Source organism: Eleutherodactylus coqui, chromosome 1 (assembly GCF_035609145.1).
Source record: "Eleutherodactylus coqui strain aEleCoq1 chromosome 1, aEleCoq1.hap1, whole genome shotgun sequence".
NCBI classification, from domain to species: Eukaryota; Metazoa; Chordata; class Amphibia; order Anura; family Eleutherodactylidae; genus Eleutherodactylus; species Eleutherodactylus coqui.
This window is the reverse complement of record NC_089837.1, coordinates 41,654,324-41,680,961: the sequence shown is the minus strand read 5'-3', so window position 1 is coordinate 41,680,961 and position 26,638 is coordinate 41,654,324. Positions and strand designations below refer to the sequence as shown.

At 42.4% G+C, this 26,638-nt stretch overlaps 2 protein-coding genes across 2 annotated transcripts in view; both read left to right on the top strand.

The window, feature by feature from the left end:
* LOC136608658 (oocyte zinc finger protein XlCOF29-like) overlaps nt 1-26,638 on the top strand; it is a 354,481-nt gene that overhangs the window by 153,580 nt on the left and 174,263 nt on the right. The gene's annotated exons all lie outside the window — the stretch shown is intronic.
* LOC136607726 (zinc finger protein 420-like) lies at nt 12,641-25,375 on the top strand. Its single transcript, XM_066589059.1, has 5 exons — nt 12,641-12,669; nt 13,658-13,761; nt 19,710-19,889; nt 19,973-20,096; nt 22,584-25,375. The coding sequence occupies exons 2-5, from the start codon at nt 13,684-13,686 to the stop codon at nt 24,662-24,664; spliced, it is 2,463 nt and encodes an 820-aa protein (XP_066445156.1). The 5' UTR covers nt 12,641-12,669; nt 13,658-13,683; the 3' UTR covers nt 24,665-25,375.

Sequence of the window (26,638 nt, the reverse complement as noted above, 5' to 3'; positions counted from 1 at the left end):
TGATTCTTTTTTGTTTAACCCTATCACCATCAGCTTGCTGAATTTATTTTTTGTGGTGTTATCATGTCTTTTAATATTTAGTTTCTTTCCTTTTTGTGCTGTGACCCTAGCTGGATCATGGTCCCCCTTATCACTGTTTTGTGGGTGTTCCAAAGGACAAATGGGTTTATCTCTGGGGATTCATTGAAATGGAAATACTCTTCAATTACTTTGCATATAGTTTCTTGATATTTGGGGATTTTCATTAAAGGGGTTTTGTCATTAAAAGAAAAATTATCTAAACTTACTTATTCCTCCCCTGTCTGTCTCCTTATCACATCTTCTCCTGGTTGAGCTTCTCCAGTGCCCCAGGTCAGCTCACTGCACGCTGGGCCCAGCTTGTTATGAAGGCTGGTTATCACAAACTCCTTCCTGCTGGGTCAGTGAAGGTTACATCCCTGTGCTGTAGCTTCACTGCCTAGGAAGGAATTGTAATCTATTTCAGAGACAGCTCACATGAGCAATCTCTGAAGAAGATAGGCAGTCCCCCTGCTGGCCTGTGAGCTGTGACATAACGTACAATGGCAGACTGCCAACCTAATGTACGTAACCTCACAGGAAGGAGAAGAATCAGGCAGCTGGAGCTGAAGTGAGCCCCCGAACTGCAGGAGCCAGGAGAACATGGGAGAGGTGAAGATCTGGTAAGTAGACTGATGGGGGAGGAATAGATAAGAATAGCATTTTTCTTTTTTAGTGACAGAACCCCTTTAAATAGGTATTATTTCTCCATATTCTAGGGATTTTCATGCTTTGGGATAATTTGAGGGGTAGATAGATTGGGGCATGGTCTGACCATGTTGCCAATTTTATTGAAGCCTGGTGAATTTTTGGAAACAGTAAGAAGTCTACTGGAAACATAACAATTCTGGAGAAGAAGCGATGTCTCGCTGAGTAAAAGGAGCATTCTAACTAATAAAAAAGCAGCACAGAGCAAAATATCGGGCAAAAGCCTGTATATAAAATGCAAGCAGCACCTGGGGAGCGGCTCTGATGTGGATTAGGAGGGCAGAGGTGATGAATTAAGTGCCGAAGATCGCTTTCTAAGTGGAGCCTAAGGAGGAAGAAGAAGCCACAGAAGGCAGTATCCTCAGCATGGACCGGACGTGGCCTCTCTGGAGAGGAGGTGAGAGGTTATCCTAACCCCCTGCATGGGGCTACAAAGAGAGCTTACCAGGAGCTGTTGTTAGAAGCTCCATTCACAACACAGCGCCAACTGCAGGCTGCTTATGGAGAGTGGAGGGGCGCTTGTCTCCCTGCACCAGTCTCCATAAGATTTATATCCAGCGCTGAGGCTAAGAGCTCACTTGTGACCTGAGGCGTAACTTGAAGCTGCTGGGCCCCAGTGCAAAACCTAGAACTGGGGCACCAACTACAAAGCTTCATTGATAGTATTGGTTTGCAATATGGGGAAGAGAGACTATATGGGCCTTTTAGGGCTCCTGGGCCCAGGTGCAACCGCACCCCCTGCTGCCCTATATTTACGCCCATGCTTGTGACACTGAATCCCTTAAGCTGCTTTGAGAAGAGGTCAATAGGTATTTCTAACACCCCGCATAAAGAAACACAGGGATTATGTTGGACATTCGGGTTGGGTGCTTAATAACTAAATAGAGAGCTTGGACAAAAGGACAGTCTTTGTTTTCACTACATAAGATGGACTGGAGCGTGCCTCTCTGGAGAGGGGTTATACAATAAGAAAAAAGTCTTCCACGCTCGTGTGGATCAGACTGATAAGAATCAATCTTCTAGATGTCCGTAAACATCAAAACTTTTATTGAAACACTGAGCAACGCGTTTCGGCTGGTATGCCTTTCTCAAGCTCAAGAGTTATGAGCTTGAGAAAGGCATACCAGCCAAAACTGGTGCTGAATATGCAATTGTAATACAAAGTGCTCAGACTGGGGAGACCTGTGCGCTATCAACATGACATGATATTAGTGTGGATATAAAGCTCTGCCCACCATATAGAAAGCGCCACCTACACTTCTCAACCAGTCACTGCATCCATCCAGCTCTGTAAAGTGCATTTTTGGCTTGATCTACTCTTCTCATTCTATGCATCCAACCGTGCCAAAGGGCAATTCTAACAAATCTGAACCTATGAAACTAACCACTTTTCACCCCGCAATGGAATCTACTCAAAGTAATGCAACTCCCCCTAAATCAATTGCAGAACAAACTGCTTAAACAATCACTACCAAACACGAACATGAAAAGCTGAAAGATTTCCTCCTTGTGCCTAACACCAGCAATCTCCTGATTGTATCATCTGACAGGGGCACCCCATTTGAGACCTCTCAGGAACACTCTATTCCAAACTTTTCATTTACCAATAAGTCTAAAGTCCCTTCTGCAATATCTCAAAAGAACTTTATTACTGAACAAACAATGCGATCTCTTCTGGAGGAGCTTAGCAATCCATTCAAAAAGATTTCCAAACTACTACGGTAGTACCCTTACAAAAGAGATGCAAGATATAGGAAACAGAACAGCCTACCTAGAATCAAAAATGGAGAAATTTACCCATGCTCATAACTCATTGGTGGATGTCCAAGATGAGTTAGATGAAGCAGGATGGCTAGCTGATCTTGAAGACTGTTCCTGCGGTAATCATATAAAATTCCACGGTAATCCTGAATCAATATTACCAGCTCAACTAAAAGAATATATTGTAGATTATGTATTCATTTTGCTTCCTAACGTCTTTTACCCACTAGCGTTTTTTGGTGTTTTTTTTTTTAACGCTGCAAAATCCGCTGCATTTTTTTCCAATGGTTAAAATCGCATCGCAGAAGCACAAAGGTTTTTCTAATGTTAAAATTACATCCCAAAAGCACAAACTTGCGATTTTAACATTAGAAAGTCCCATTGAAAAAAAACGCAGTGATATCGCGGCGTTAAAAAAACATAGCGGGTAAAAACCCTTAAGCAGATCGCCATGAGTTAAGCATTGATCGAATCCGCAGAATTCCCAAACCGTCCCATCTACCACAATCTACACCAAGTGATATGCTAGCAAGAATTCACTTCTACCATATCAAAGAACAAATTCTCCAATCGGCATCTACAACCACAAATATTCCAAGCAGATTCTCTACAATCAATATGTTCGCTGATCTCTCGGCAGCAACACTCAAACGCAGAAAGGACTTTGTCCCTCATACAAAACTTCTACCTGCAAAAGGAATACCCTAAGGGCTCATGTCCACGGGCAAAATATGATTTAGGATCCGCAGCGGATCTCCCGCGCGCGGATCCGCACCCCATAGGGATGCATTGACCACCCGCGGGTAGATAAATACCCGCGGATCGTCAATAAAATGGATTTTTAAAAAAATGGAGCATGAAAAAATCTGGACCATGCTCCATTTTCGTGCGGGTCTCCCGCGGGGTCGGCTCCCGCGGGCTTCTATTGAAGCCTATGGAAGCCGTCCGGATCCGCGGGAGACCAAAAATAGGAATTTAAAAGAATTACTCACCCGGAGCGGGCGCTGAAGGTCTTCTCTTCCTCACGGCCGCATCTCCCTTGCTTCGGCTCGGCGGATGTGCCCGGCGCATGCGCGCGGCACGTCGACGACGTGCCGGCGACGTGCCGCCGGCGTCAGGAATTCATCCGCCGGCCGAAAATGAAGATCCGGCCGTGAGGAACAGCTGACCTTCCCCGCCCGCTACGGATAGGTAAATGCTTTTAAATTCTTCTTTTCAGCGCCCATGTCCGCGGGGCAGGAGGGACCCGCTGCAGATTCTACATGTAGAATCTGCAGCGGATCTGATTTTCCCCGTGGACATGAGGCCTAAAGGTGGAGCTTTCCGGTAAAACTCATTATACGGAAAAATGGTACAACACACGTGCTTGCCTCTCCATCTGCAGCTGAGTCCATTCTCGAAGAATGGTTTCCTGGCTTAAACTCAAAAACTAAGAACTCTCCAGTAAACCAACTGCAAGATGCCTCCTCTTTCCCCACCATGGAAAAGCACAAGCTCTCCAAAATCACCACCATGATTGTCGAACTTTATTCCATTTTTTACAATTGGTAATGTCCTGATATGTTATCGTTATAGCTAAATCTCATCCCGCTATATCAACCAGAAGGACAAATCCTCTTACAATCTAGATTTCCTTATAACATGATACACAATTTTCTCTTGCCTTCCCTTTGCCTGAGGAACAAATGTTGTTCTCAGCTAGTTCATTTGGAACACCTAATTCTACGCATATTGGTTATATTTAGAGTTGAGCGAACATACTCTGGCGAGCTTGATGCTCATTCGAGTATTAGCATACTCGATTGGTGCTCGTTACTCGAACGAGCTTCAAATCGCGTTCGACCCCGCCCCAGCTTTTGGCTCCTCCCCACTGTGACGTGCCTGTTTTGGCCCCTCCCTGCCGCGACGCAGCGCGCGTCATTTGAAAATTTTTGGTCAGGCAGGAAGGTGAAGGGGGAGGGGGAGAGGGAGAGTGAGAGGGACCAAGAAAAAAACCAAAACAAAGCTCGGGACCATGTGTTCCACATACAAAAATATTTGAGTCTCCCATTGTAGTCAATGGGGTTCGTTACTCGAGTATAGCTCTCGAATTTTACAAAAGCTCGACTCGAATAGCGCGGACCCGAGCAATTGGGTGCTCGCTCATCTCTAGTTCTATTGTTTTTGTCTACAACTTTGTTACTAAGCCCTCATCATGACTACATTGAGACAGTTAAGTATTGTATATTTAATCTCTCGCAGACTACCCAGATCGCACGCCTGATATTTTCTCCGTATATTATATGACCCGACAGCTACTTTACTACTCGGGGATATTACTTTTTTGATATGGTATTTAAAGTCTCTTCCCTCAACGTTAAAGGGTTGAATAGCCCTTTCAAAATATCCATCCTTTGGCGAGAAAGCAAATCAATAAATTGCGATGTCTTGTGTATTTAAGAAACCCACCTCTTAGCTACTGAAACCCATAGAATAAAGCACAAAAACTTTCCCCATATTTATTGCCCCCCAAATACTGTATTAACAAAAATATGGCATTCTGACAGCTATAAAAACACTATAGTTTTCAACAGGCCAAAACCATTTATGACAACCAAAATAGATACATCCTCTTGAACTGCATCATAAGTAACAAAAAATGTAGTATACTCTCCATATACGCCCCAAATAAAAAACAGCAGATTTTTGAAGTGTGCTTAAAATCTTAAACAGAGGGAAATTCGGTTCTGTGATAATCTGTGGTGACTTTAACAAAGTTTTTGATCTTTATTTAGGCAAAAGCCACCACACAACCAAGGAAAAAACCCTAATATATATATAATATCCTTTGTAGGGAGGAGCTTTTTGACACCTGGAGAACTACACATGCTTCAGAGAGAGATAATGCATTTTTCTCTAATTCACATCAAACCTGCTGAAGAATTGATTTCATAATACTGAGTTTCCCCAAAAATAGGTCCTACCCCGATAGTAAGACCTATCGGGTTTTCGGGGGAGGCTTGAAATTTAAGGCCTCCCACGAAAATAGGACCTATCTTAGGTGCCCCCCAAAAAATAAAATAAAATCAATACTCTCCTGGTCCGCGGCGTCCCGATGGTCTCCGGCGGCACTGCAGCAAACGGCTGAGTCCTCCCCGTCTTCCTGCTCAGCTTCTGCTGGTAACTGGGGCTTTGAATACCCTGTCTCCAGCAGAGCGAGCTCTGTGATTGGCTAATCTCAGCACCATCTGCCAATGACAGCCGGCACTTGATGAGCCAATCAAAGCCATTCAGTGGATCATCGGGATGCCGCGGACCAAGTAAGTAAAAGCCCCCCCCCCCCCCCCCCCCCCCGAAAATAAGACACTGTGCCCTTTTGGGGGCAAAACATAATATAAAAGTGTCTTATTTTCGTGGAAACACGATAGTAGATAAGTTGCTTCTTCAAGATGACAATAAAGCTTCCATTGTTACAATAACATTGTCTGACCATACCCCTGTGTCTATTTCTGTCAAGGAACAATTTACTAAAATTCCAATTTCTCCATGGCATCTTAATAGTTCGCTCTTAACTTCAGACTCCAACATCCAAGAGAATGAAACAGAAATGAAAGAAATCTGATTGGTGGGCACATAAGGCCTGCATAAGTGGTTGTTTTATCAAATTATCTTTCTCTATTAAAAAGAAGCGACATAATAAAACACAGATCCTCCTAAATAAAATCAAGCAATTAGAAGATTCCAATAAACAAGCTTTATCACATGGCAGTTGTATCAAATTCTACATTATAAACAAGCGCTAACCAAAATGCTTTATTATTGGCAAGGCAATAAAACAGGGAAACTACTAGTCAACAAATTCAAAAATAAATCTACTACAACTAGAATTCCATATATCTATGAAAAACACAAAACAAAAATCACTAATCCTCAGAAAACTGCAGAAAACTACAACCCAAACGCTGGCTGATTATTACATTAATTTATAGAACCTTAAAAACAATTCTATAAACCACCCAAGAGAAGGAGACTTTGATGATCTTCGCCTCGTAGACTGGAAGATAATGATCTCCACTTACTCAACTCTTCCATTTCTATATATGAATTAAATACAGCAATTCAACAATTAAAGTCTAACAAATCTCCTGGTCCGGACTGCCTGACTAATGAGTACTACGTTATGAACATTTTTTACACATTTTATCACCCTGTCTTCTGAAGCTTTTCAATGACCTTTTAAAGGAAGACCGCTTGTCTTCTGAGATGCTCAACTACTACAATAATAACCCTGCCGAAGCCGGGTAAGACTCCCGACAAACCAGAAAATGTTGGGCTTATCTATCTTTAAACAGTGATTTAAAGATCTACTCCAAAATTATTACAAATAGAATAATTGACTTCCTACTTCATTTAGTTAAAAAACGACCAGGTTGGCTCCGTAAAAAATATACGGATGGGAAACGCTACAGGAAAACTAGTCAACGTTATCCATTATGTGTCAGAGTGTTGGATTTGACCAAGTGCACTGGGGATACCTGAGATCGGTTCTGTGTAAATTTGGGTTTAAAGGCCCTATACTCATAGCTATTTTGGCCCTTTACTCATCTCCATTAGCCAAGGTCTTTGCACCTGGTTTTCTTTCTCAATCATTTCCTCTTACTCCGACAAGCATGTCCACTTTCTCCTTTAATTTTTCCTATAAGTGTGGAGCCTATGGCTTAAAAAATGATTTCCACAAACTTTAAGGGGGTTCAGGTGAACTTGCAGGAGCATCATACAAACCTGTTTGCAGATGATCTGCTACTCCCTAGAAACTACACTTCCGGAGGTCTCCAATATTATCTCCGCTTTTAGTGACCCTTCCTATTATAGGGTCAACAATTCCAAATCTTTGATACAAAACATGGGTGTACCAAATGCAATAGAGTTCCACCTGCGGGATCACTTCGCTTTCAGGTGGGTAGCAAAACACTTCCTTATTTGGGAATGGACATCACATATCCATTGAGTGATCTTTATGAAGCTAACTATCTGCCAATACTAAAAAATCTCAGACAAGATCTTTTCAAGCTAAATGTTCAGGGTCCTTCATAGTTTGGTAGAATCAAGACAATCGAAATGTTGTTTATCCCAAAAATTCTCTATTTAGAAATATCCCAATAATCTCCCAATATTTTATTTACAACAAGTTCAAACAATAATTATGCAGTTTATCTGGAATAAATCTAAATCAGGAGTTAAAGCTGCAATATTATTCGGCCTACTGGTAGTAAAATATGGATGTTTGAGTTATCCTTCTATCACCCCACTATAAAGACTATTATAGGTATGTGGAGCAATCAGATTAAGAAAAGTAACCTGTTTCTCTGCAATTACTTACATTGCATTACATTGTGGCAATTTTGGAGATGCACATCCCATTTCAAAATTTGGATATGTGGAAAGCCAATGGTATATCAAAAACTTTTGACTTCTGGTCAGAAAATAGTATGATGGATTTTTTAACTTTATCTAAAAAGATTTTCTAATCAAACAAGACTTCTACAAGTATCTGCAAGTAAGACATGCATTGGCTCCTCTTCAAATTTCACCCTGCAAACTACCTCTCAACTCCAAAATTGATCTACATCTATCGTGATACGTAAAGGCGGAATATCTTTTCGCTATAAAACGCTACTAAATTCTTATCCAGATGATATATCCTCATATAAATCAAAATGGGAAAGGCTCTTAGACCATTGTGAAGGTAGGGATTGCTCATCTATGTCCTTTTTAATTATAAGCTCCATATCCAAATGTACCTTTCACTTAGAACTAAATAGAAACATAGTCTACCATTAGTATTATACTCCTTCTAATCAACCACAGTCTCATCTGTATTATTAGATTTGCTTGTCTGTAGGCCTGTAGCTTTGGAATTCCCAGACCCCCTCTCTGTCTTGAGCCGTACATAATGGATGCTGCTACTCTTGGCCTTTTGTTCTCCCAAATGAAGGACATCGTTTGTCTTTTGTAAATATCTTATAGTTTTCTGACAGCACTGGAGTAGGAGGGAGTGGAAGCTATACAGTATTTTTGGAAAGATTAACGTTCTATCCAAGACAATCCTTCCCAACGAGGAAGGCTCTGTCCTGGCGAAGGAGTCTTTTTGGATTGTTTCGTATAGACTGCTGAAATTTTTGGTGGGAATTTCCTCTAATGGTAATTTCAATCCCGTACCGAGGTATGGGACCACTGGCTGTTCCCATGAATAAGGGAATTGTTTTGCAATATGGGTTCTCAAACTCCAAGATACGTTCATGGCTATTATTTGGGTTTTTGTTGTGTTTATTTTAATAGCAGGATATCTTGCTAAAGCTTTTTATTGTTTGGGAGATTTCACAAAGCGAACCAAGTGGATGAGTTATTGATAGTATTATGTCATCCGCAAATAGTCCAATTTTATGTTGTCTGACATTGGGATACCTCTAATGTTGGTATTTCCCCTAATTGCTTCTGTGTAGGGCTCCATTGTAAAGATAAAGAACAGTAGGGAAAGGGGGCATCCTTGTCTGGTTTCGTTTGTTATCACGAAAGTGTTTGATAGGACACCGTTGATGAGGGTTCTGAGTATAGGGCTTTGATTGCTTTTATGATGGCTCCTTTGAACCCAAATTTGTGTAGGACAGAGAATGCAGAGTATCCTGTCGAACCCTTTCTGCGCATCAGAAGTATCAGAGATGGCATTCGCAGGCATTTTGTGCATTAGATACAGGATTCTTCTGGTGGTATCTGAAGTCTGTCTTCCTTTTACAAATCCTGCTCGGTTGCTATGTACTAGGGATGGTAGTATTTTTAATAGGCGTTGGGCTTTAGGCCTCGTTCACACGGGCTATAAAATCTCGCTACAAAATCATCGCTACAAAACGCATGTATGTGAAGCCCATAATTTCCAATGGGTTCTTTCAGGCTACAAAACATAGCGATGATTTTGTAGCCTGTGTAAACAAGGCTTTTATCTTGGAATATAATTTCAGATCACTATTTACAAGTGAGATGGGCCTGAAATTTGCTTATACTTTTCCTTGGCTTGGGAAGTGCCACAATAGTGGCCTGGAGCTTCTCAGGGGAAAGACACCCTCCTTTACTGCCCTATTAAAGTTTTCAGTCAGTTTTTCAGTTAGTTGACGGCCAAAGACTTGGTAGTATTCATTAGAATAACCGTCTGGCCTTGTGCTTTTTCTTTTTTAGACTCTTTTAATCTTTAACGATTCATAGTAATTAATGGGTAAATTTAGGGACTTTAGTTCATAAAATGGTAGAGTTAAAAGGGACCTCCAGCGTCATTTGGTCGAACCCCCTGCTCAGTGCACTAAGTTTGGCATGTATATGTTAGCAATCATCAGTGTAGAGTTGTTTATTTTCCATACTATCATCAAGAATCTTCCACCTCTATCCTCTTTGAGCTTGAGCAGTTGGAAATGTATGGTATCTTTAATGTGATGACTAGTCGTGCTCATTTCTTTTTGGCGTTGGCTATTTAGATCGTGGGGAACTTGGGGTGGGAGAACTTTGGGCCTTCTTTATTCAATAAGTGTGACTCCTGTATGCATAAGATATCCGTTTTTGACTTCACCGCTTCCCTCCAAATAGCCAATCTCTTGCATGGTGAATTTAATCCCTTTGCATTGGTAGAAGTGATTTTTTTATACTCACGTTGACCATTATTTTCCATGCTGGGATCTGGAAGGAATTCCCCTTTCTCTTATTACGGCCTGCTGGATCCCAGGGTCTTCCAAGATTTTCTACCTGAATGCTGAGTATTGTTCTTTTTTGCAGAGAGATGGTGGGAATTAACATTGTGTTCTGAGTAACTGGAAATGGAAGAAATAGACTTGAATCCTGTGAGTCATTGATAACGGATCACTTGGGAAATTATTTTGTTAGCGGGTAGATGTGTATTCAACTTTGTGAAGGAATTATTTTGGGGTTAAAAAGTCCATCCGTGTTAGAATGGAGACCTCCTAGGTTGCCTTCATGTTTGCAGCTGTATGTTGCAGGCTGGTGCCTTCTACCAGGGTGAATCCTCCCTTTTCAGGAAGGGGGTACATTGGACCAATCTTGATGTAGGCGAGAGGCTTTGTTCCTAGAGGGAATATGTATACCCTATTTTGATATTTTTTGGCCTTCTTCTGGCTTGATAATTATATACGGGGTTCCCTCCTTAACTATTATAAGTTTTGTTGGTAATCCCTATTTGTATGGGATGTTGTTTTCCCTTAGTGTGGAAGTAATGGGCGTAAATGTTTTTCTGGCGAGCATTGTAGCTTGGGAGACGTCTGCGAATAGTTGGATTCTTTCGTACGGATGTAGTAGATTCTTAAGTTTCCTTGCAGCTTGCATCATATTCTCCTTAACGTGAAAGAAAATATATGCGTGCTATAATATCTCTAGGCAGGTTTTCGTAGACTGATTTTTGATGTGGAAGCCTATGTATTAGTTAATTAATTCCTCCTGTTTGGATTCTGGCTGCAGCTTTTTCATTAGACTTCTCAGATCCCCTGGTAGCTCTGCTGATGAGACTGTCTCTGCTGCTCCTCTTATTTTTATGTTACGTCTATTCCTGACTTCCAGGTCTGCTAGTTTTGCTTTGATGTTTTCAAGTTCTTCAACTACATTATAATATGCATCTACCTATTCATTATGTGAATTGGACAGCTCACCCATCTTGTTCTCCAAATGCTCCATTCTGCCTCTAGGGCATCAATTGAGGAGATTAGTATTATGTTTATGGATGCTATGTCCTTTTTTTGGGATCCTCTAAAGGCTAGTATCAGATCCCTAATGAAATTTTCAGACGCTGCCTGATCAGAGTAGGAGATCTCTATAAGTGGGTCTGTTTCCTCTTCCCTGGGTTCCTGTCCTGTCTTCTCTCTATTTGATGTGACTGGGACCTCTACTAAGCCCCTGTGCTTTTCATGTTGTGGCTGCTCTGGACTTGTTAAAGAGTTTTACTGGGTCTAACATTGTAAAATAGTGGCCTCCCTGCCTTTGACCTTATGCTGGGGGAAGCAGCTTATTGGGGCAAGCCAGCTTATAATGTTTATATAGCAAGGGGTCACCCTGCGCCGCCACTCCTGGCATCTCCTTGTACGGCATGGAATGTCCTGTGGCCAGTTCGTCGTCCTCCTGCTCTTTCACAGTAAAGAAGTCAGTCAGCTTTTTTAGCCCCGACTTCATCTGCCTCTTCCTTGTCATGTCCCTCTTTGGTACCGCCCTGTGGGGTCTTCTGTGCACTGTGGATCTGTCTGTTTTCACGTCGCTGTAAGGTTGTGGACATGAAGCTCACTCATATTTGACTGCCTGCTCCATCCAGTTCAGTTCTTTCCTAGCACTGTTCTCACCACTGCAGTGTAACATTCTCAACTCCAGGAGCTCCGGTCAGCTGCTGCAAGTGTCTCTGAAAATTAGGTTGCGACTTCACTGGTTGCACTAGGCTGTGGTAGGCTGGAAGCCTTTATGGTGGCCTATTGAGCCACAAAGCCCATGCTTTTGAGCCTCTCGCCGTAGGGGAGGACTGTAGAGGCTGTAGAATGCAACAGGAGGCCTGATAGCATCGGATTGTGCTGGTACCAGATTGGAGCTCTCCTGCTGCATGTCCTTTTGAGATGGCGTATAGGCCACCCAACTAATTAAAACTTTTGACATGTTGCTCTATACAGCGGGATCACAATCTCCCAGTTTTTATTGACCGAGGAATACTGGCTTCAGTCCTCTACATATCTCTCTTTATAAACAGGCTTACACAATAGTGAAGAAGACATCGGGTGACGGTACGACTCCCAACAGCCATTTCCATGAGTCAGGATGGTGGAGCAGGAGCCAGAGCCCCATCACGGAGGCTCCTCCTCACTTACCAATACATGAGCAGAAGATCCTAGAACTCACCAACAAGATCACTGAGCTGCTGACTGGAGAGGTGACACTGTGGGAATGCTGGGAAATTATACAATAACAGCACTAGAGGAGTCTGGGTAATGACAGTATCATTGTATTGTCAGATTCCTATAAGGTGTCAGGATGTCACTGTCTATGTCTCCATGGAGGAGTGGGAGTATTTAGAAGGACACAAGGATCTGTACAAGGATGTCATGATGCAGAACCACCAGCCTCCGATATCACAAGGTAAAAAGAGACATACAAAATATATTATGTTATAATATACACATAACTACTCTGTATTTTTTTGGATTATTGGATGCATATTTATTCAGAAAAAATAGGTTTAAAGGTTTAGACTTCCAAGAGTCTGAAGATATGAGGAAGATCTGAGTAACTGACTAAAACCTCCGAATGTCTGTGAATTTTCTCCAATAAAGAAAATTCTTTGTGCAAGATAAGAGTGCAGCTTTTCTATTTATATACTGTATTGTGGGTCCCATCTCTTGAGGCCCATTTAGACACAACGATTATCTCTAAAAGATGGCTTTTGAGCAATAATCGTTATGTCTAAATGCGCTGCCATCGTGCACTATTCGTTCATAGCAAGCTAGAAATCAAACGATGACTCCTATCAGTGCCGCATGCTGATTTTCTCAGCGGGCGGCACTTATAGCATTCTTTCAGCTGGTATTCTGCTGGGACTTCCCAGCGGGATACCAGCTGAAAGCTACAAGAACATAGGAGCTGTCAACGCTCCTGCTGTTTCTCAGAGCTATCAGTTCAGCGGGACACCGCTGATAACTGCAAGAACAAAGCAGCTGTTTGCATATACAAAACAGCTACTTTGTTCTGAGTTATCAGCAGTGTCCCACTCTGCCTGCATTTAACTCTGTAAGTATCTAATTAGCTACTTAACAGTTATGCAAAGATGATCGCTCAAAACTGGCACTCAGACTGCCGTTTGAGCAATTTCTGAGCGATAATCTTTCAGTCTAAATGCACGCTTAGATCCATGCCTATATAGTGACTAGAAGCATAGAAAACTGATGGCAGAAGGAGAACACATGCTCCAGCTAGTCTATCCTTAAGCTATCTCAATAATTGAGGTTCTGTATATCCCACATGATGATGTCCCTCGTATGATTGTGAGTCTTTATTATTTTTCATAAAGGGCTGGCAGTACTAAAACCCTCTAGTTCATCCAGTTCTCTCATATTCTCCTCCAAAACAGTCCTACTCTTGAATGACCCACCGAGGATGCAGAAGACCAGCAATGAGATTACCAAAAGAATATTGAACTTCACCTTAGAGATCATCTACCTGCTGACCGGAGAGGTAAACTTTTCTGTATTTCTCAGTTTTTATGGCTCGGGTTACACAGCGACTTTGGATGTAAAACAGGTCAAAATTACCAAATCTTACATTATAGCTTTGTGACCTTGTACTTAAAGGGGTTGTCCCGCGCCGAAACGTTTTTTTTTTTTTTTCAATAGCCCCCCCCGTTCGGCGCGAGACAAACCTGATGCAGGGATAAAAAAAAAAAAAACGTCACTTACCCGAATCCCCGCGCTCCGGTGACTTCTTACTTACCTTGTGAAGATGGCCGCCGGGATCTTCACCCTCGGTGGACCGCAGGTCTTCTGTGCGGTCCATTGCCGATTCCAGCCTGCTGATTGGCTGGAATCGGCACACGTGACGGGGCGGAGCTACGAGGAGCCGCTCTCTGGCACGAGCGGCCCCATTCAGAAGACAGAAGACAGGACTGCGCAAGCGCGTCTAATCGGGCGATTAGACGCTGAAGATTAGACGGCACCATGGAGACGGGGACGCCAGCAACGGAACAGGTAAGTGAATAACTTCTGTATGGCTCATAATTAATGCACGATGGATATTACAAAGTGCATTAATATGGCCATACAGAAGTGTATACCCCCACTTGCTTTCGCGGGACAACCCCTTTAATAAAAGTGTCAGGTTTTGTTAGGTCACAACAACTCTTAGGCCGCATTGGGATCAGATTAGTTTACAATGTCGTAGAGCAATATTGCAGTGTTAGGCCAAGCGCCATGTGTCTCGGCTAAAGCCGCCATGTAGCCCTATCCTTATTGCGTTATTTAACAAGCTAAACAAAGTTAAATTAAAAAACATTAACAGTTTCCAATCCACTGTCACATGTCTTTCAAAATTATGATTGAATCCTGTACAGCTCCGAAGTCTGAAGACATCCAACTGGGTATTCATACTGTATATTGTCGGCCGCTCTGCTGCTTCACGTACTGCAGTACTGGCTTTAATTGTATAATGGCAGAATGTGAAAGCCGCCTAGGAAACCCTAAATCCAAGATTGGATTGGAAAGGATTAAAGGGAGTAATAAGTATAATCCAGTGTCCTGTATAACGGCTTCCAGGCCTTCCAAGTGAAGGAGAACAAAAGAACTGAACAACAGAAAAAGTAAAGATCGACCACCAATATGGTCAGTTCTCTATGGTGGGAACCAATGAGCTAATAGTAATGTTGTAGGAGCAATGAGAATGGTAAGTAGGCTCCTTGTAATGAGGAGGAAAGGGCAGCCAGGAACCAGCAAGATGACATGACCAACATTTGGCCTGGAGGCTCGGAATTTTGCCATTAGTTTGTGATCTATATAGACGGACAGCAGAAGGAGAGCACAAGGTCCATCTAGACTGTCCTTACTTTATTTCATGTTTTTAATTTATCCCTTTAGACAGCCCCCCTCTGATTGTTGGAATGAAGTGGACTCATTTACATATTCTTTTAACTTGTCAAAGAAATGATCTCATATTTGCCTTAATATTTCTTTTAGATGAGCTTAATCTCATGGATGGGGAGCGGGAGAGCATGGGAATAATTTATGGGGGAAAGGTAAGGGAAGGGGGGACCAGGGATGTGGTTAGGGAAGCATAGAGGAGAAGGGTAGGTGAGAAACACAAAAAAGAACCCCAACTTAATTTCCTATCTTACTCTTTTACTTAAATAAAGGAGATGGAATATTACCTCCACGGTGCCTCCTATTGCATGAATAGCCTTTTAAGTCTCCTCACTCACCGTCTAGGTGCTATCCCTAAGGAGAAAACCTAGCATTGCTCACCCTTCTACTTGTACCAGTTCAGGTTATTCTGCTCTGTTGTGGGTTTAGCTTGATATTTGAATTTTTCCATATTCTCGGACCGAACCAAGGGGATGAGTTATTGATACGCTTACGTCGTCCGCAAACAGTCAAATTTTATGTTGTCTGAATGACATTGGGATACCTCTTGTGTTGGTATTTCCCTTAATTGCTTCTGCATTAGGGCTCCATTGTGAAGATGAAGAACAGTGGGCACCTTGCAGGTTCCATTTGTTATCTCGAATGTGTTTGATAGGACACCGTTGATGAGGACTCTTGCTGAGGGTGCGTAGTATAGGGCTTTGCTTTTATGATGGCCCCTTTGAACCCAAATTTGTGTAGGACAAAGAATGTGTTTCCCCAATGGATCCTGTCGAATGCCTTCTCTGCATCCAATGTGAGTATCAGAGAAGGCGTTCATAGGCCACCCATTTTGTGCTTTAGATTCGAGAATTTTCTGGTGGCGTCTGAACTCTGTCTTCCTTTTACAAATCCTTCTTGTTGGCTATGTACTAGGGATGGTAATATGTTTAATAGGGGTTGGGCTATAATCTTGGAATATAATTTCAGATCACTATTTAAAAGTGAGATGAGCCTGAAATTTGATGTGGAGGTTGTACTTTTCCCTGGCTTGACAATTGCCACAGTAGTGGCCTGGAGCATGTCTGGGGAACAACATGGCCTTTCATGGCCATATTAACCCTTTCCAATCCAATTTGTATCCTGGTTTTCCTAGGGGGCTTACTCTTTTTCTGCTGTTATACAACAGCACTGTATGCTGGCTAAAGCCAGTACTGCATGAGGTGACATGTTGGATAGGTACTGACAGCAGAGAGGCTGGCAATATACAGTAAGAGAACCCCGGCGGATGTCTTCCAACATCGGAGCTGTACAGTCTTAAATCATAATGTCTTCAGAGGTCAGACAGTGGATTGGAAAGGGTTAAAGGTTTGTCATTTTTTTTCAGTTAGCTGGGGGCCACAGATTTGGTAGTAATCATTAGAATAACCATTTGGGCCTGCTACTCTTTTCTTTTTTAGACTTTTAAATAATGTTTTACGTTTTTTGGGGAGTAATGGGAAAATTTTGGGACTCTAGTTGGTTTTGTGTTGGAGTAGGTAATTATAATTGGATCAATGAGAGAGCTGTTGATTTTTTTCTTTGAATGGTTGGGGGTTTTGTGGTCTTCTTTAAGGTCGTACGAATTGGAGTAGAACACTCTGAAGGCCTCGGCTATGTCCATAGGGTTGCTAATTTTGTGATTTAGTTTATCTATCAGATGAGGTATTTTTGCCTTAATTCTTTTTTGTTTAGCCATATTCACCATCAGCTTACTGAATTTATTATTTGCTATGTAGTTGGTCATGTTAATAGTTTTTATCGTCTTTTCATGGCTTTCTATTAAGAATCCCCTCAAATTGGCTCTAGTTTTTCATTAGTTCCGAGTTGAGGGACATTGAAGGGTTTCTCTTTAACCCGTTCTCTAATTTTTCTAGTGCCGTTATCCTGTCTTTTAATATTTAGTTTCTTTTCTTTTTGTGATATGACCCTAGCTGGATCATGGCCCTTCTGATCACTGTTATGTTGAGTGTTCCATAGGACAAATGGGTTTATCTCAGTGGATTTATTGAAATGGAAATACTCTTCAATTGCTTTGCATATGGTTTCCTAATATTTAGAGATTTTCATTAGGTATTATTTCTCCATGTTAGACTTCTCAGATCCCCTGGTAGCTCTGCTGATGAGACTGTCTCTGCTACTCCTCTTATTATTATGTTGTTAAGTCTATTCCTGTCCTCCAGGTCTACTAATTTTGCTTTGACGTTTTCAAATTCTTCAACTACGTTATAATGTGCCTCTACCAATTCATTATGGGAATTTGTCAGCACACCCGCCTTGGGCTCTAGATGCTCCATTCTGCCTCCCAGGGTATCAATCAAAGAGTTTAGTGTTATGGAGGCTAGGACCTTTTTAGGTTTCATGTTCCTGATGAAATTTTCAGACGCTGCCTGATCAGAGCAGGGGATCTCCATAAGTGGGTCTCTTTCCTCTTCCCTGGGTTCCTGTCCTGTCTTCTCTCTATTTACTGTGTCTGGGACCTCTACTGTCTCCCTTCACCTTTCGTGTTGTGGTTGCTCTGGACTTGTTATGGAGGAACTGGAGCTAACGTTGTAAGATGGTGACTTCACTGACCCTGGCCATATGCTGGGGAAGTGGCTGTCTCCTTTCCCTGCTTTTTTCCATCTCTTTCCCCTCCTTGTGTGCCAGACAGGTGCTTTGGGAGCAGGTAATTGGGGCAAGCCAGCTTATCATGTTTATGTAGCAAGGGGTCACCAGGGGCCGCCACTCCCGGCATCTCCTTGTATGACGTGGAAGGTCCTGTTGCCAGTTCATCGTCCTCCTGCTCTTTCATGGTAAATAAATCAGTCAGCCTTTTCGGCCCCAACTTCACCTGCCGCTTCCTTATCATGTCCTACTTATAGTACGGCACTGTGGGATCTTCGGTACGCTCTCGTTTTGTCGGTTTTTATGTTGCTGTGAGGTGCTGGGCACGAAGCTCACTCACATGCACCTTCCAGCTCCATCCAGTTCACTCCTTCCCTGGCACTGTTTTTTCACGTCAGGGGCTTCTGCTGAGCCTCTGCAGGGCAATTTCTCGGCTCCAGGAGCTCCTGTCCATTGCCGCGATCGGCTGTGCAGGCATCCTCGAAAATTTAGCCTGCGGCTTTGCTGGTTGTACTAGGCCATGATAGGCTGGAAGCGTTTGCAGTGTCCGATCAGGCTGCAAAGCCCCTCTTCTTGAGCCTTTTGGTGTTGGGTGGACTGTGGAGGCTTTTAAAAAGCTGTAGAGTATAGCAGGCGGCTGATGGCATCAGATTGTGCTGGTACCAGATCGAAGATCTCCAGCTGCATGTCCTCTCGCAATGGCGAGTAGGCCCCCCAACTGATAACATTTTTTGACATGTTGCTCTACAGAGTGGGATCACAATCTCATGCTTTTTATTGATGGAAGAATAATGGCTTCAGTTCTCTACATGAATGAGAAGAGGATCTGCAGCACTTAAAAAGCAGCATAAGCTTTGGGAGAAAAAGATAACTGGTCTGTGCACACCCGCCCAGACGCCGGACTCCGGGCATCCACAGCAAAATATAATCAATGGGGAGGAAAGGCAGCACATGGGAATAAATCTTCTTACCGGATGTTAATCATATAAAGTCTTTAATCATAGTCCACAATAGAAAAAACGCGAAGTTTCGACCAATGTTGCTATGGTCTTTGTCAAGCATATACGAAAGGCATCCATGATCAAGTTAAATAGTGACAATGCCCAATCACTGCAATACATCGGCAGAGTGGCCTGCGGTGTATCCCGTATAGTGATGCACGGCTCGCTAGAGAAACCTTTTGCACATGTGCATTGGTGAACGCGATGACGCAGGGGACACTGCGCGTCAGATGTTGCGGGTCAGCTGACTTGAATCCCGAGGTCACATGAGAGCGTACGGGATGACGTACAGCGTGATGATGCTGTATTTTCGCGCGACATGATGCAGGCTGTATGGCTGTCATGGTGGCTCTGGAATATGATGTTTACGACATGGTGCGGAAGAGAGGAACACACGGCAGACACCAGTGAAACAACTGTAAGTTTTTCCTTTCAATTATTTGTGGGTGGACACTTAAACAGTGATTGGGCATTGTCACTATTTAACCTGATCATGGATGCCTTTGGTATATGCTTGACAAAGACCATAGCAACATTGGTCGAAACGTCGCATTTTTTCTATTGTGGACTACGATTAACCCTTTCCAATCCAATTTGTATCCTATTTTTCTTAGAGGGCTTGCTTTTTTTCTGTCGTTATACAACGGCGCTATCTGCTGGCTAAAGCCAGTACTGCATGAGGTGACACGTTGAATAGGCTCCGACAGCAGAGAGGCTGGCAATATACAGTAAGAGAACCCCGATGGACATGTTCCAACCTCGGAGCTGTACAGCCTCACATCATAATGTCTTTAGACGTCAGACAGTGGATTGGAAAGGGTTAAAGACGTTATATGATTAACATCCGATTACAAGATTTATTCCCATGTGCCGCCCTTCCTCTCCATTGATTATATTCAGTTCTCTACATGTCTCTCTCTTTTCACAGGATTACACAATAGTGAAGAAGACATCAGGTGACGGTGCGACTCCCAACAGCCATCTCCATGAGTCAGGAGGATGGAGCAAGAGCCAGAGCCCCATCACAGAGGCTCCTCCTCACTTACCGATACATGAGCAGAAGATCCTAGAACTTACCAACAAGATCAGTGAGCTGCTGACTGGAGAGGTGACACTGCTGGGAATGCTGGGTAATTATACAGTAACAGCACTAGAGGAGTCTGGGTAATGACGGTATCATTGTGTTGTCAGGTTCCTATAAGGTGTCAGGATGTCGCTGTCTATTTCTCCATGGAGGAGTGGGAGTATTTAGAAGCACACAAGGATCTGTACAAGGACGTCAAGATAGAGAACCACCAGCCTCCTATATCACAGGGTAAGAGGAGACATAATAAATAAATAATAGATTAAAAACGTGATGTGAAAAGCTGCTTAATTATGAAACGGACCCTTATTAGTTTAAGTCACAAATGGACGGCTCTTTTACACTCTAGCAGGACGACTTGGGTAATGGTCAGGAGACGGGGAGTATTTTCACTGTATGGCTCTGTTTGTGGATGTTGGCTCTTCAGTTGAACAGTGTCACCTATTGGACTAATTACAGCAGAGATAGTGGTGGTAATGTAGAAGAGCTGATAGAAACTGATCCATCATTTAGAATACTTTTTTGGGGAGGAGTATTGATTTTTTTTTATTCAATAACTTTTTTATTCAAAGACTTTGATTTAACACGGTGGCAAAATACATAGTCTTGCATTATTGTATTTATATAACAACATATACGAAATCTTGCGTTTTCAGTTAAAGTAACACTAAAAAAAACAACATCAACTTGACAGATTTCACAACATTCTAATTTATAGTAATTCCTATAGGGAGAATGGAGGGAAGTGAGGTAATGGGGGGGGGGGGGGGGGGGGCATGGTATGGAGGCTCATACTGGCTCCGCTGGCTCTGTGGGTTGTTTGCTGTGTGTTTAGTGGCTTTTGGAGCACTGCTGCACGGCAATCTTCCGGCTCGCCCAGAAATTTAATCCGCAGCTTTGTTTGTGGTGCTAGGTCTCAATTTTAAAGTGTGGCCAAACAGGTCGTCGAGCCTCCCCTTTTGTTCCTCGTCGTGCAGGGAAGGTGAGTCGGGCAATGAGCGGTACATCTGAGGGTCTGAGTGTGCCAAAAACAGCTGCTTTTCTTTCTTGGCTGAGCACCCCTGCTACGCCACAGCCGGGGTATTGATTTTTAAAATAAAATTGAAAAACATTGTATAGTAGGTCCACTTTAAGGCAAGATGAAAAACTGCACCTAAAGGATGTCTGAAATAACCCTCATACAAGGCCTTAGAAAGCTGGAATCATGTTTGTGTCTATAAAAAAAAAAATCAAGGCAGAACTAGGCATGCAGTTACATGAGTTAGAGTTGTGGCATGATTAGATGAACGGTCTTTGTATTAGTGAAGTGCAGGAATGAGGATAAAGGGGATTAATCCCTATTGGCAGGAATACCTTGTGCAAAAGCTCTATTATACTAGACATACATTTATGATGCAATCAAAGAGATTTTTCCCAATTAACAGTGTTGGAGAGGGGCGCATTATTGGAATGTGAAAAACTGTCTGGCTGTATCATGGATTTGCCCACCAACTGGGCTGTTCTGTCCAGACTGTTATAGGGTGGTGGGTCAGTAGAAACATGAGGCCATCAACAGACCACCAGTTGAGAGAATCGTCTGATCATTCAACAAGCACAAGCCTCTCCAATTGTTTCGTTGTCCACTAGCCAGAGTCCGGTGCTGCGATCGTTACAGGCCCCTGTGTCGGTCTGAACCATTTCCAGGAGCTCGGCTGAAGGACATTATGTACACTGCCTTTTATACCCACCCACCATTGCTTCCCTTTAAATGGTGCCATGAACAATGAAACTGGACTGTTACAGAGTGGAACCAGGTTGTCTTCAGCAATGAAGCCAGGTCTAGTTTAGGCACTCACGACAGCTGTCTTCATGTCTGGATACCTCGGGGTGAGTAAGTGCCTCAATCCTGCCTTTGCTGTGGAGAGGCACACTGCCCTCATTGTTGGTGTGATGGTCTGAGGGCCTTCACATATGACAGTCAGTCACTCCTAGTAGTGGTACGAGGGACAATGACAGCTCAGCAATATGTTCAGGATGTGTTACTCTCATGATGGCTTTCAAGAGGCATTTTCCTGCAGGATAATGCTCGGCCGCACACACAAGGGGGTCACAGGAATATCTCCATGACATTGACACTAATGCAGGCCTGACCGGTCGCCATGTTTATTGCCAATAAAACATGCATGGGACTATCTGGGACACCAACTTCCAGAGCCTATGACTTTGTACAATCTAGAGACTTAATTACAGAAAATATGGAGCGATATGCCACAGGATACCATATGGAACCTATATACCTCCATGCCCCGACTGTATCACATCTTGCATTAAAGCTAGAAACGGTACAACAGGGCACTAGAGCCTCCCTTCAGGTGTTCAGTTTTCTGCAGTAAATTATCCCTCTGCTCTGATATTGTAATCACTAATATATCAACATTATAATTACACATATAAAGTTTCATTCAATTCTGACAACTCCTTCTAGGGGATGGATTATATATTTATATTTTGACCAAACACCAGGACCATATTTAAAAATAAATGGGAAAAATAAGGAAAGGGCTTATATTACTTCCTGCTGGAACTACTTCTGGCTTTGAATCCAAAAAATAACCGCAACTCAACTTGCATCAAAAACTAATAGTGTGTTTCCAGCCTATCAGGAATATTATAAGTTTGTCTACTTTAATAATTTATTTTTATTTTAAAATCACAAAACAGATTTTTTTATCTTAACAGATAATCCTAGTCAGAACTCTGTGGAAAACCTCATGTCATCACCCAATTATAAAGTAGAAGATGAAGATATTGTGCAGCACTCTACAAGAGAAAACCTCCTTACCCTTCACTTACAGCCAGGACATCACAGTACAGATGAGAAGCCATACTCCTGTTCAGAAAGTGGGATATATCTTACAGATCAATTTAATTGTATTCTACATGAAAGAAGTCACCCAGGGCAGAAGCAGTTTCCATGCTCAGAATGTGAAAATTCCTTCATAACTAAAGCCAAAGATCATTCGTTAATTCATTCTGAGCAAAAAACTTTTTCCAGTTCAGATTGTGGGAAATATTTTATGTTAAAATCAGCGCCTGTTAAACATCAGAGAATTCACACAGCAGGAACGTCATATTCATGTTCAAGATGTGGGAAATGTTTTATGAGAGAATCATATCTTGTAAGACATGACGAAATTCACGTAGGAGTGCGTCCATTTTCGTGTTCAAAATGTGGGAAATGTATTCTTGATAATCCAAGCCTTGTTGGACATCAGAAAAATAATACAGGAGAGAAGTGGTTTCCTTGTTTAGAATGTGGGAAGTGTTTTATAAGAAAATTAGAGCTTGTTAGACATCAGAGAACTCACACGGGAGAGAAGCCATTTTCATGTTCAGAATGTGGGAAATGTTTTACAAGTAAATCATCTGTTGTTTCACATCAGAGAATTCATACAGGAGAGAAGCGGTTTCCTTGTTTAGAATGTGGGAAATGTTTTACAAGTAAATCATCTGTTGTTTCACATCAGAGAACTCACACAGGAGAGAAGCCATTTCCATGTTCAGAATGTGGGAAATGTTTTACAAGTAAATCATCTGTTGTTTTACATCAGAGAATTCATACAGGAGAGAAGCCTTATTCATGTTCAGAATGTGGGAAGTGTTTTATTGAACAATCAAGCCTCCTTAAACATCAGAGAATTCATACAGGAGAGAAGCCTTATTCATGTTCAGAATGTGGGAAGTGTTTTATTGATCAATCAAGCCTACTTAAACATCAGAGAAATCACACAGGAGAGAAGCCGTTTTCATGTTCAGAATGTGGGAAATGTTTTACAAGTAAATCATCTGTTGTTTCACATCAGAAAATTCACACAGGAGAGAAGCCATTTCCATGTTCAGAATGTGGGAAATGTTTTACAAGTAAATCATCTGTTGTTTCACATCAGAGAATTCATACAGGAGAGAAGCCTTATTCATGTTCAGAATGTGGGAAGTGTTTTATTGATCAATCAAGCCTCCTTAAACATCAGAGAAATCACACAGGAGAGAAGCCGTTTCCTTGTTTAGAATGTGGGAAATGTTTTAGAATAAAATCAGAACTTGTTACACATCAGAGAAATCATACAGGAGAGAAGCCTTATTCTTGTTCGGAATGTGGAAAATGTTTTATTGATAAAACAAGGCTCCTTAAACATCAGAGAATTCACACAGAAGATAAGCCATTTTCTTGTTTAGAATGTGGGAAATGTTTTAGAATAAAATCAGATCTTGTTAGACATCAAAGAATTCACACAGGAGAGAAGCCATTTTCATGTTCAGAATGTGGGAAATGTTTTACAAATAAATCACATCTTGTTACACATCTGAGAAATCATACAGGAGAGAAGCCTTATTCTTGTTCGGAATGTGGAAAATGTTTTATTGATAAATCAAGTCTCCTTAAACATCAGAGAAATCACACAGAAGATAAGCGATTTTCTTGTTTAGAATGTGGGAAATGTTTTAGAATAAAATCAGATCTTGTTAGACATCAAAGAATTCACACAGGAGAGAAGCCATTTTCATGTTCAGAATGTGGGAAATGTTTTACAAAAAAATCAGATCTTGTTAGACATCAGAGAATGCACACAGGAGAGAAGCCTTATTCCTGTTCGGGATGCGGAAAATGTTTTATTGATAAATCAAGCCTCCTTAAGCATCAGAGAAATCACACCGGAGAGAAGCCGTTTCCTTGTTTAGAATGTGGGAAATGTTTTAGAATAAAATCAGAGCTTGTTAGACATCAGAGAATTCACATGAGAGAGAAGCAATATTCATAATGTGGGTAATGTTTTCTCCTGAAATCAACTCTTGTTTCACATGTGAGACACTGAAGGGGTTAATCCTTGAAGGTCATTATATTTCGCGAAGGTTCAGGTATTACGCCCATTAGGTGAAGGGAGTTCGGGTCTCACTTTGTGAGACACTGGGAAAACCAGGGTGTGATGTGATCTCCTGCAAAGATAGTCGCTGGAGATGTTTTTGTAATACTTGTTTGGGCCTGTTTTTTTTTGGAATGGATGGCAGTAGTGAGGCTGTCCATTCCACTCCCTCCACTCCAGGTCTTATTATGGGGAGGCAAGCTCCTCAGATACAGATGCTGGGTAATTACCTAGGACATAAAGTCTGCAAGGCTGCAGACAGAGTTGAGGCCAGGTGCAGCTAAATACGCTGGAAGCTGCTTGTCTCAAGGGACGCCTTATCCCTGACCAAGGGACAAACTGGACTTTTGTGCCATGCTTTATGTTCATGTGGCTTCAGCTAGCTTTGACGTATAGTTAGGAAACAACTCTGTTTAGTTAGTGCTGGAGAAGCAGGATTTTGTTTATGCCTGAAGCTAAGGCTGTATTTTGTTTGTTTTATGCTTTTTAATAAACACAGGCCAAGCCTGTATGGGCTATAACTGTCTGTCTAGGTCTCTGATTGACGTTTACACTGCAACCCCGCGCTCTACCTGAGCTGACTCTCCCACACACATCAGAGAATGCACACAGGAGAGAAGCGATTTTCATGTTCAGAAGGTGGGAAGTGCTTAACAGTAAAGGCAAGTCTTGTTTCACATCAGAAAATTCACACAGTAGAAAAGCATTATTCATGTTTAAGATGTGGGAAATGCTTTATTGATAAATCAAGCCTTGGTAAACATCAGAGAATTCACACAGGAGAAAAATGATTTCAATGTTCCGGATGCAGGAAATGTTTTACAAAGAAATCAAATTTTGTTTCAATCCGAAAATTCACACAGGATAAATTAAACGGGACGGAGCCCAGCCGGGGATGTGAACTGCAGCAAGTGGCCAGAGCTCCGCTATTACCATCCTGCAAACCACCCTGTAACCGGGATTACCCGAGCTCATTACCGCAGCAGGTGCTACTCTTGCCACTAGGAGTCAGAGAAGGTCGCTGCACAGCATGACCCACAGAAAAGAGGCAAGCATCCCTGCGCAGACAGGAGCAGATGCTGGGAGGTGACCGGACGCCCCGCTTTGAATGGAGCAGAGACACCGCTACTAAACTGACTCTCTATGCCAGAGAGGACCTGACACCTGCTACAGGGACAAGAAACCACTGGGAGGCAGGAAAAAACCCTGTGACACCGGTAAGACCCCCTGCACACAACACACTGCAGGAGATGGAGAGAGAGGGGGAGGCAGGCCAAGCACACAGTGTGGAGAGAAACCTGGCAAATATAGGGACAGTCCACAATGCAAGTTCTAATGTAGCAGAGCCATGCTGCAAGATATCTTAGGAGCTGTGACCAAGTGCATTAACACTGTCCAGACATTATACCAGCAATGCGGCACTTTACAGGAGCACATGGGCTTACTTAGTCAAGATGTGCAGAAAATATCAGAAAAGCTGACTGCAGCAGAAGGAAGGATCAGTGAAATAGAAGACCAAATGATGCTTATGCAATGTGAAATGGGTAATGCTTTACAAAAGGTAGCGTCTCTTTTTGCCAAAATAGACGACTTGGAGAACCACTTTCGTCGAAATAATGTGCGTATAGTGGGACTGCCCGAGAAAATGGAAGGCAATAACCCATCCGAATATTTTGAAAGCTTGCTCCTTGATTTGTTTGGAAGAAAGGTCTTTTCACCAATGTTTGCGATAGAAAGAGCCCACCGTGTCCACACGAGGTCCCCTTCCCCAGGGACCCCTCCATGACCAGTTCTTATGTAGCTCCTACACTACAAGGACCAAGACGCAATATTGCGAGAGGCCAGACAGAAAGAAGATATTAAAGTTAATGG